Source organism: Hyaena hyaena, unplaced genomic scaffold, assembly GCF_003009895.1.
Source record: "Hyaena hyaena isolate Hyena2069 unplaced genomic scaffold, ASM300989v1 scaffold_35, whole genome shotgun sequence".
Classification (NCBI taxonomy): Eukaryota; Metazoa; Chordata; class Mammalia; order Carnivora; family Hyaenidae; genus Hyaena; species Hyaena hyaena.
In genome coordinates this window covers 1,944,667-1,956,020 of record NW_024080667.1, presented here as the reverse complement: position 1 = coordinate 1,956,020, position 11,354 = coordinate 1,944,667, and the positions used below count along the sequence as shown (strand labels likewise).

The window sequence follows — 11,354 nt, the reverse complement described above, 5'->3', positions numbered from 1 at the left end:
CCATTGAACTCTTCTGAAGTCCCCACAATACAAATCGTACACAAAGCAGTGACTCCACATTGGTTAACCCCTCAAAGGTGTTTCCAAGTCACTCATTAGTCTCAAAATTGTTAACCTTAAATTACTTTAAAATTTTTTTTTTGTGAAAAGTTAAACACACAGCATTTATGAGCTTTAGGATAGAAAAGAGATTTTCTAAAATCCTCAATAAGAAATTGACTCTCAGTCATTCGGAATGAGGGGGGGTCTCAATTTGTGAATATATCACTGGGGGTTAAGACAAAGCTCTGTCCCGACCAGACATTAGAAGGTGGATATTCTTTCTGAAATAAAAACTGGGTTAGTTGATGTCTTCTTACTGGGCACAGAGCTAGTCCATATTCCCCAGTCTTTCAGCTAGATGTGGCCAATTACGCGATTTTCACTGATTGTGTGTAGGAAGTGATAGGTACCATTTCCAGGTCGGGCCTGTAAAAACCACTTGAGCTTGACTTTCTCCTCTCTTCTATCCTCTTCCAATGGAAGGAAGGCCAGGGCAACCTTGGAATCAGGGTGAAAATGGCAGAGATGCTGAAAGCCTGTTTCCTGAATGACGGTGTGAAGAGACCTCCTACCTCCACTGACTTGGACCCACAGTGGGCCATTCATTAAGGAGAAATAAGGTTCCATTGTGTCAAACTACTTACATTTGGGTTGACTATGTTACAGCGGTTACTCTTTCCTAATACAGAAATCAGTACTGAAATGGGATAGTCACTGTAAAAACCCAAAAGACCCTATCCTGGTGCTCAAGAGGGAAACTGACATAGGGAGGTGAGAAAAACAGGAGACCTTTGTCATTCAGTGGCAAAACATCTACTAAAACTCTCCTGTGGCAACTTGGATGGTTGACTACATTAACTACATAGCCTGAAGTTCAGGTCTACAAGGGTTGAAAACTCGTTTTGTGTGTTGACTTTTACGGTATGAGAAAGACCGAAGTTTATGAAAGAACTGGCTTGTTGCAAGCTGAACTGTAAAAGGAATCGAGCTAAGAAATTTGGGGCCTTGAATTCAGGGTGGTACAAGGCAATGAATCATCCTTGAGGATTGTGTACATGAAAGAACTCTTGAGTGTGGTTACTGGTAATGGAGGATTGATTGACTGGAGCGAATAATCAGATAGCCACTGCTACGGAGTAAATTGGCCGAAGAAACTACAAATCCAGGGTTCAAAAGCCATAGCCTCTTTTCCAAGTCTCTAGACCACCCCTAGTCCTCCAGAATCGAGCTGACAGTAAGCAGAGACAGCTGCATAGCTCCCAAGGAAGGCAGACTTAGCACCTAAGTCAGATGGGACCATGGGCACCGGACACAGCCGTTCCTTCCACTGAAGATAATTAGAATTTTAAGCAGAGGAGTTTCCTCAACCCCTTCACGAGGTTGCATTTCCTGTTCTTCTCTTTTCTGAATGGGATTTGCTAATGCAGTTTATTCTGTCCCTGAGCCAACACTGTATATGGTGCAGGAGCCGGTAACTTATCTTCAGTGGTTTGCTAGACCATAAAAAGCCACAATCAAGTCCTGAAGGAAGACGGCATCACAGGGGATTCTGGACCGAAGTCGGCCGAGTGCCGGGATAGTATAGGGAGCCAACTCCTTGGGGGAAAGTGTTAAGTGTAAGGTGAAGTTGGAACACTGCTGGAGAATACCTAACTGGACTCCTCACCTTGGGCACATAAGTCAATTATATTTCACAGCCTCCCTTGAACACTGGTATGGCCGTGGGACTGCGTACCAAGCCAGGGAAACGTGGGTAGAGAAGGGATGTACACCACTTCTAGGCCTGGTAAAAAAAAACAAAAAAACTCCCCTGAGCAACCCTCATTCTCCTGACAGCTGGATGCTGATTTCCAAGGTAATCTTGGAAGCCACATGTTGAAGAGGGCAGAGCTCTGGCAGCCTAGGACCCTGAAAGACAGACTGCATGGGACAGAGTCACATCTGACTTTTGGAACTGCCCAACATCGAGAAACTGCATTTAGGGGCTCCTGGGTGGCTCAGTAGGTTAAGTGTCCGACTTCAGCTCAGGTCATGATCTCAGTTTGTGAGTTTGAGCCCCACGTCGGGCTCTGTGCTGACAGCTTGGCGCTTGCAGCCTGCTTCAGATTCTGTGCCTCATTCTCTCTCTGCCCCTCCCCCAGTTGTGCTGTCTCTCAAAAGTAAATGTAAAAAGTTTTTTAAAAAAGAAAAAAAATAGAAACTGCATTTAGCATTCTCAAATCCCTTACGTGACACAATGAATAATACTAGCTAATATCTGACGAGCACTTAGTATGTGCCAGGTACTGTTCTAACAGTACTGACTCAGTTAATCCCTACAACCACCCAGATGGTCCTCATTTTACAGACGAGGAAACGGAGGCACAGAAAGGCTAGGTAACGTACCCAAAGTCACACAGCCAGTAAGGGGCAAAGCAGCTTGGCTCTAGCAGCCCATCTAACCATGACACCCTATCACAGCGTCACGTCTGTCACAGCGCTGTCAGCTGCCCACAGTCAGGCACAAACGCACGTCTCTGACATGAGCAGACAGCTGTGTCCCTGTAGTCCCTTCAGTGGTCACCTGAAGTTAACTTTAATGGCTTGGCAGATGGCTAACAAATCACAGCGCCCGGGTACAAGTGATTCAAAGGGGCAGGGAGACAGATCAGGACTAAAGTTAAGTAATCATCTTAATTTGAAAGAAACTGACCAAACAAGAGTCTTATGATAAAAACTTTATTGTCTTAAATATCAAATGTTTTACACATCACTTTTTCTTCAGAAAGTTCCTATTAAAAAAAGAAAAATAAAGTGTTTCGATTATTTAGGGCTGACTTAACATTTCAGTACGTGACAAAAACTCAAACCCAAACGCATCTAGTTCACTCAGCGGCAGACAGGTCCTATGCCCACCCCCTAAGCCGAGGGCACAGTGCAGCCAACCGTGGGATTCCTGAGTTTGGTTCCCTTAAGTTCTGAGTTTCCCAACTCTCAAAACCAAAGCGCTATGGAGTGACTAAGCTATTGGCAAGCCTACTGCGCCAATCTGCTTAGCTTTTTCAAGATGCAGTAGTCTCAAAGCTTAAAGAAAAGTCAGAAAAGCAATCATGAGCAACTGCAAGAACAAATAAAGGGGTTAGAGAAGGGATCTTATTGGCTAAGATTTGCCAAGTGTGGCTACAAAACTGCTAAACAAAGCTTCCTGGAGAGCAAAGGCCCAGCTTGCCATGAAGACGAGATTTTGAATAAAAACGAGCAAATCAGTTTTCACCGTAGGTGCATGGGTATAATCGGTATATGGAACTGCTCTGAGTGTATCACCAGAACTATCTCAAAAGGTTGATGGAGAGAACAGAGAATGGAATAGAATCATTCAGAGAGAAAGGTCTCAGAGAGGGGGCATAAACTCAGAAGGCTGTGAGGCCTGCAGGGAAAGAAAAAAAGTCTGGTCAGCGTCAGGTAATCTCAGGCTGAAGGAATCTGGAAGCCAGCTGGCTGATCTGCCCGCCTCTGGTAGGAGCTTAAGAGAGGTCTACCTTCCTCTAAACCACAGATGCATTCATTCAACATTGTGTATAAAGCAAACTCCTGGTAAACAAAATCATTTCCCACCAGACACGGATTTTCCAGGGAAAAATACCCAGCATGCCCCTTCCCAAAGTTGGCTAAATGAGAACCTTCATATGGTACATATTTAAAGAAATATAGTTCTGTAAAAACTCTAATTTTGTATTCTATAGCCCCCACCCCAGGTCTTCGGTAATCTGCCTAACCTTTTTAAGTAAAAGAAACATTCTCTAACTCCCATGTCCTTGAGCCATTTTTCTCTGTAGAGTTTATTCCTTAACATTGTGCCCTGAAACTTACCGGCTAGATCCCCTCACCTTCCACAGCCCCCAGAGGGTCTAAATCACCAATCACCAATATATATCCGATAAACTTGTGAGTTCTCTAATTGTAAGCCTCAGAAGTCACTAGCAGTCAGGTTGTATGCCTCGGGATTACAACATACACGGTGACATCTTAAATGATCAGTTAAAGAATGTTCCTTTGATGGAGCTATCTTGTTGAGGGATTTGGTAGAGCCTTGAGTCGTCTTGTAAAGAATTCTGCCCACCACCCAGCCCCAGAGCCAGCCCTTGCTACATTTTCTGCTCTAGATTCTCATTTCCACATCTTGCTGTTTTAAAACAGCAAATCCCACAGAATTCTCTAAGTCCTGTGGGACCAGATGGTCAATATTCCAAGCAGCTATGCTCGAGGCAGAGAAGGAGGGTGCCTGGGCACACTCCACAGTTCTACCCTGTGCGGAAGGATGCCCTGATGGGAGGAAAAGCTCACGGTCACTGCTACCTGTTTGGGATCATCTCCCATTTACTTGCACTTCTATCCTGCCCGTTTCTCCCTGGCCCCCCACCCCCACCCCAGCAGCATAAATTATTCCCAAATAATTTATACTGATCTCTTCAAGTATTTCTATCAGATGTTTGAACATTTTTTGTCTGTTTCTGATTCCATAAAAACTTAAAAAAAAAAAAACTTTCTAGAGCAATTTTAGGCTCACAGCATCTAATTCCATTCTGAGCCTGATTTTCCCACTCTCTGAATGTGAACCAAATCATTCTAGTAGGACTTTTAAAATAAAAACCATGCTAATAGGTCAAAACAGATCTTGCTCTTAAAGCTAACATTTGTTTCACGTCTCCTTACTAGACAAAGCTTCACGAGGACAGGCTTCCAATCTGATTCAATCATCCCTGTGTTCTCAGCCCTCACCAGTACCTGGCACACAGGCACTTAATATTTGAATCAATTGATTTTTTTTTTTAAGTAAACACTACACCCAACGTGGGGCTGGAACTCACGACCCTGAGATCAAGAGTCGCATGCTCCACCGACTGAGCCAGCCAGGTGCCCCATGAATCAATGAATTCTTATCCAAAGACTCATACTGTATAGCCTTCAACAGTAACAGACAGATTTCCTCAAACTCTTTCTCTGTCTTAACCCCACAAACAGGGCAACAAAGAAACATCTGATGAACATCTAGAAACCATTTTCCGGTACTGCGGATGCAAAAAAGCCCTATTAGAATTCTTCTGTCTAGGGCAATCTAGCGATTTGGCGCAGGATAATTCTGAATCGAAGGGGAGTATTAGGACCACTCTGTGCACACCCTTTTTCTAGAAAGGCCATTTTCAAACTTTCTCCCTGATACTTCCACTTTTACTCTCCACCAAAACGCGATGCCTCTGCTACTTGGAGAAACTAAGGCACAAGAGAAAATCAAGTACTTCAAAGGTTTACCCCTAAATTCTTAATTCAATGAACTCCTAGGAATACACCTCACTAACACTGAGGGACCTCTAAGGACAGAGCTCGAGTCATGATTTTACATTCCACAGTTCTCAAGGACAGGCTTCAAATGTACTCGGTCTTTGGGGAACTGATGCGTTGAATTCTTTCAGGAAGAAAGCTACTTTATGGAACTCCTAAAATGTTAACATTCATCTCTTAGGACGGGAAACTCTTGATGACGGTCTCTTTCTAACTCAGCCACAGACTATACTATGTAACCAAGTTCAAAGGAGAAATTTGGCTTCTTGGGACTTGGGCTAGAGATTGGAAGAATGCATCATCTCGTTAGCTTCTCTTCGGAGAGGTTACCACTGATAAGTTGGAAACACATAGCAGTTCGGTTATGCTGCTTGCTCTCACTGCAGGTGGCCAACAGGCAGGAAAAGAAAATCAGAATGCACTGCGACTTTCCTTGCCAGTTATTGGCAAAGCTGTTTTTATATACAGAGCAGAATAAAAGCCGCTGGATGTGGGGGAGAGATCTGTAAATACAAAAATGGTTTGCTTTTCAAGCTATGTAAAAGGAACTGTAGGCTAGTTGTCAATCACACATGTATACATACACACGAGCTGATGGTTAGACCAACAAAGCTTCTATGGCTTTTACTAGAGAGAGAAAGCTGTGCTACGGAAGAACAGTCAGAGTCCGCTTTTGACTGGTTATCAAAATCGGTGACACAAAGTCTCATGTATCTTTCCATTTTTATGCAACCCTCTTGCTGGAGAAATGCTTTGGGCACCCCGCCACCCCCACCCCGGGCCGTGTCTTCCTCTGTACATATGGAGACAAGGAGCGCTGGTGTTTTCACAGGCTCCAAGGCAGGACGGTTTTAACACACACCCACCATCCAGCCCATTCTCTCTGCCAAGTGACCGGTAATCTGTAGATGGTAATGCCTGCAGCTCAAACCGAGGGATGAACGCTGCCGGCTGGTGCCCGGAGGCCTACACGTATACGAGTGGGAGCCCTTCCTACCAGCCTCGGTGGGCCCAATCCACAGCTGTGTCAGGCACAGCTCTCCGGTCCCCAGGCACAGTCCTACCCACGGAAATCAACTTAAGGTAAAGTGCAGAAGTCCTACAGGTCACTCGTCTCCTCTCTTTGGTGAATGAACACAGACGACCTTGGGGGAGAGTACTGATCACAGAGCCGTAGACACGGTCCAGTGAGGCGGCCCGTTACCGCTGACGGCTGGCCAGGACCAGTTCTGCCAGCGACCAGTTCACAATGCTTTTACCTCATTTTTGAAAGAAGTTAATCTTGAATCTCTGCACTTTTAATAAAACTGAGGATGAAAGTTCACTAGTGTCATGTTCCTTAATTCCCTTTGTGTTTTAAGAACTGCGTGATTTTACAATTATTCGAAATCCTAACAATGTCAGCGACTTTGCTTTCATACAAATGACAGGACAGGAAAATAAGGTTTTAAAGATCAAAAGCAATTACATATTGAAAAATAAATGATGAAAGAGGACAAGGCTATTTGGCAAGCGGGTTCAGCTCATTCATTCGAAGTACTCCTAAGAATACATGTACAAATACAGGCCTAATGAATTTTCTGCTAAAAATAAATACACATATGTAAAAAGCTATTGTAATAAAACCTTTTCCACACTGATATTCTATATTCTACCTGGGATTGAGTCCCAGATCTCCGCACTGTGAAAATTCAGTGGCCAAGCCACTGAGCAGTATACCACCGCTCAGACAGAAGACTAGGAGGCCCATCTTCACCCAGAAGGCCCTTCTGGAACAGTCTGTTGTCGCTGATAACTTACCCCACCTCACCCCCACCCCACTGAGTAACCCTAAAGATTTATAAGCTTAGAATAAATTCCCAGTTACCACCCATAAAGCAAATACAGGGGCCATTTCATTGCTACTGGATTTTGCTTCCCTCATAGCACCAACTACTTCATTATGGTCGCAGCTCTAAGAGTCAGCTGACGGAAATCCTACGCACAGTTTCCTAGTGCATCTTACATCTTTGGTGTGGGGCAGGCAAAAGGGTCTGCCACATGTGATTGTCTAAAAGAACATTTTAAAGACAACCTGGCTGACCTACTGTTCGAGCGCCCTCGTGAAAACGGTAAAGCACAGCTCCGTCTGCCAACCATCTCCCAACTTTGGAGGATCATGACGAATCTACGTGACTTTCCGCCACATCACTCAAGACTCACAACACACGTACAAATATCACAGCAAAAAGAAAACAAGATGGAACAGGACAGAAGAGAGAGGCCTCTAAGCACCCCCAAATTAAAACTTCAAAAACTCCTGAGATATGAGCCTCCATTTTGATTGTGCTCAATGACTTGAATTTTGAAGGAAAGAATAAGCTCGTCAAGAGAGTAAGACTTCACACGAAAATCAAATTTAACACTAAGTTCACGAATCACCCTTTTCAAAGCATCTGTTTCAAACACATTGCAAACTAGAGCTTGCAATCGGGGAGTCATTCTCAAAGTCCTTTTTGATAATAAAACCAAGGTTTCTGATTCCTGCTAGGTACCTAAGATAATTTATTTTCCGGGAAAAACTACCTAAAATCTTATCCAGTAGATTATTGCACAGTGGGGCCCACAGGACAAGGATTTCCAAGGGCTAGTCCTCAGATTAAAAAAGGCCACAATAAATACACCTATATACTATGCCCCACTCTGCCTTGACAAGGTAAACACAAATGTGATGCAGCTTGCTTTAAAAAAGAAACTCCTGAGGAAAGAAAGGGATGGAAATCTCTACCAAGGCCACTTGAGTCAGAAACCGCCAGTACTATCTGCACTGCCGTAAAGGCCGCTCGCAAAATAGACCGACCGTTCCAAGCACCGAGACGGACCCGCGACAAGGTTATCACACTTCCTGGTGTCTCACTCTGATCACAGCTCACAAGGAGCTTTAGAAGGACTTCCTGGTAGATGAGCTCAGAAAGGAAAGGAACTGCTGGCAATCCAACCCCTTAGCAGAACTCTGGGTTCGTCGCTGGCCCTAAAGGCTGAGGTGAGATCCGGAAGATGCTAGCAAACCCGCTCTCTAGTAAATTCCAGTGTTTCGGCCATTATTTCCCACTCACAGTTCTTGAAACCACCAAGACATTTGTGAATGGAGTTACAGACTTTTCCCTTTTCTATCTGGGTAGTGCCACGTTCCAGTCTGACGCTGATGCCCCCTCCCACCGCCCCCATGGCCCACCCCAAAAGGCTTGGCAATCCATGCAGCAGCCTGTCGTACACAGAGAGGCCCAAGTTTTAAATCCTCCCCAACTCACCCCGTAAAAATGTTGAAGCCTAACCACACAAATAAAAACATACCGCTCTGGGAGAGATCATCTAATTATTCTTCAATTTCCTCTCACAACTGATGAATCGCCAATACACAGAGCACTAAGTGTAAGTCCAAACAGCAAACCATGTGATCAAGTTTGTAAATGGACAATCGAGCCAACAAGCTGTACCCTGCCCACAGCACAGCCACGGCCAAGTGGACAGGTGATCTGCTCATAGCTGCACAGGTGGCAGGCCTTCTCATGGCTGCTTTTTAAAGCACTCACTCTCATTCTAAAGTGGTATGCTATACACAAAACCATCAATTTTATTCCAGAATACATCATCTTGATGATAATAAAAAGCTTTTGTATGCACATACTGCCAATACATTTAAAAGGCCCAAATTTTAACATATAGACAAATTCATCAGACAAGAGATAATTTACTTTGGCCGAAAAAAATCTTTTAAAAAAAATCTGGCTCAACATTCTGCTTGCAGGTTTCTACATACACTGTGTATGTGGTGAGTGTGGATGTGTGTGTGTGTGTGTGTGCGCGCGCGTGCGTTTGTGCATGTGTGTCTATAGCCTTTTTTTTTTTTTTTTTTTAAGGGAACAGAGTATGATCTAGCCCACTTTTCCATGGTTATGTAGGAACTACAATGTTCTTTGCTAGCAAAACAAGAAGTGCAAGGTCTGCATTTCCACCAACTCGATGCAAAGCCCCAAGAGCCTCCTGCAAAGTGAAGCCGGCCCGGAGAATCCGGTCAATGTCTGCAGCAGGAAAAATCAGCGGTGGAAGAACGGAGGGACTAGACAATGGATGGCTGGTAGGCGGTCCTAACTCAAGCGGCGGCCCCACAGCTTCAGGACAGGCATCTTGTCGGGTCTCAGGCCTGTCTGTCACCAGATTCTGTGAGCCCTGACCCAAATCTTCAATCAACGTGAACCTGGACAAGGACTTCGTTTGCTCAGAAGCGGGACTGACACCATCCTCCTCACCTGCTACAAGTTTGGGTGAGATTTCTACACCTAAGGTGCAGTGTAACTGATTAGACGTTTTTGCTGAGGCTAGAGTGGCAGAACTGCTCTCGTTTTCGGATTCCCTAGACTCGGGGACACTTTCCTTATCAGGTACTAGGCCATCACCTGGATCCCTGACTTTAATGTTTTCTACATCATCTACTCCAGCACCATTTGAAGTGTCTGTTAACTCTTCTGCCCTCACGGACACAGATATGGTCTGATGAAAGGAGACTTGCAAATGCTCTTCATTCTGGGTAGCTGTAACATGCTCACTTTGGGTCCACCTTTCAGAAAGTTCCTGAATACCTGTTTGGCTGTGGGTTACCATTTCTGATTGACAGAGAACTTCCCCAGATGCATTTTCTGAAGCTGGTTTACTACTAATGACCAAGAGTTCATGGAGTTCCTTCAAGGCTGCTGTCAGAGAGGAGCACCGTTCCTCTGCTGACTCCACAGAGGGCTGACAACTGCCACAGAGACTTAAAGGCGGGGAGCAATCCCCATCTTCTTTATTTGTTCCAGACATTTCAACGTTATTGTCTGGGAGCTGTAAATCCTGAGTGCAAAACGAACTACTCAAAATTTCAGATGAAGGGTTACATTTTGAGGTTTCTACTTCCATCAGGGGATTCTCTAAGGTGAGACCGGATGAGCCGATGTTCTTGACACTGGCGTTCTGACCATCCGCTGAGTTAAGCACAGCACCTGGGGACTCTTGGACTGTATCTACTTCCATAAGTGTTTCTGAGTGTGAGCGGCCAAAGCGTCCTGAAGGTAGAATATTTTCGTCTGTGCCTGGAAGGTCCACGTTCTGCTGCAGCCCGTCTTCTTTCATTGTAGCTTCCAAATCAACACTTCTTGGTTGATTCTGTTGCCCTTCCCCAGGAAGTTCAAAGTCTTCTGTGTCACAGGGGTGTTCCTGTTCTCGGTCATGCAGAGCATCCTGCTGTACAGCCTGATGCCGCTCGTGTCCCAGTTCTCTGTGCTCACGGCTGTTCCCTGGACTCGGGTTCCGACTTTCCGGATGCCAACCCTTTTCACCTGGAGACCCCGGTGGTTCTTGCACACCAGCAGTTGTGACAGATAAACTAGCTTGCCGTCTTGTGTGGAGAGGAGATCTGAGGCCCTGGGTGCTTCCTTCAGCAGATTTCTCCATGCTCTCTGCAACAATGGCTTCTTCGGATGAATTCTGCAGAGGCATGGCTGGAGCACGGTCGGCGGGAACACTGTCTGCTGAAGAAGCACTATCGGAAAGATCCTGTGGAGGAAGATGTTCTCTCTTTTCAGAGGTTACCTGGAATTCAGCGGAAGCCTTCAAAGCCTTTAGAGCTTTAGGTCCGATGCGGTCAGGGTCACTGGGCTTGATAGGGCTGACGGAAGCAGAGACAGAGCGAGCGAGACTCATAGGATTACCAATCTCGGGGCTCCGTCCTGGAGAATGGGCTGGATGGTTGAATCCATCTGAAGTTGGTAAGGATGACATTCCCAGTGAGGTAGTTTCTTTACCGCTTTTCTCTATATGGAACAAAAGGGAAAGGAAAAGAGATTAGTAGGTGACAAAGGCCAGTAACTTCTCAGATGATACAAATCTCAAATGGACAGAACAAAATCAGATCCTTAAACTTGGGTCTGTCTTATTCTGATACTCATACAAGAAGCATTCTCACTGGGGTAGACAAT

At 45.1% G+C, this 11,354-nt stretch overlaps 1 protein-coding gene across 1 annotated transcript; it reads right to left on the bottom strand.

Annotated features, from left to right (window-relative positions):
* Positions 1-8,951: 8,951 nt before the first annotated feature.
* On the bottom strand, positions 8,952-11,179 carry RSC1A1 (regulator of solute carriers 1). The gene has a single exon (XM_039228974.1). The coding sequence runs from the start codon at positions 11,155-11,157 to the stop codon at positions 9,295-9,297; it is 1,863 nt and encodes a 620-aa protein (XP_039084905.1). The 5' UTR covers positions 11,158-11,179; the 3' UTR covers positions 8,952-9,294.
* Between the last annotated feature and the right edge of the window lie 175 nt (positions 11,180-11,354).

Bases quoted from the DNA above. Each gene is read 5' to 3' on its own strand.
- RSC1A1 (XM_039228974.1), bottom strand. From the start codon at position 11,157: ATGTCATCCTTACCAACTTCAGATGGATTCAACCATCCAGCCCATTCT.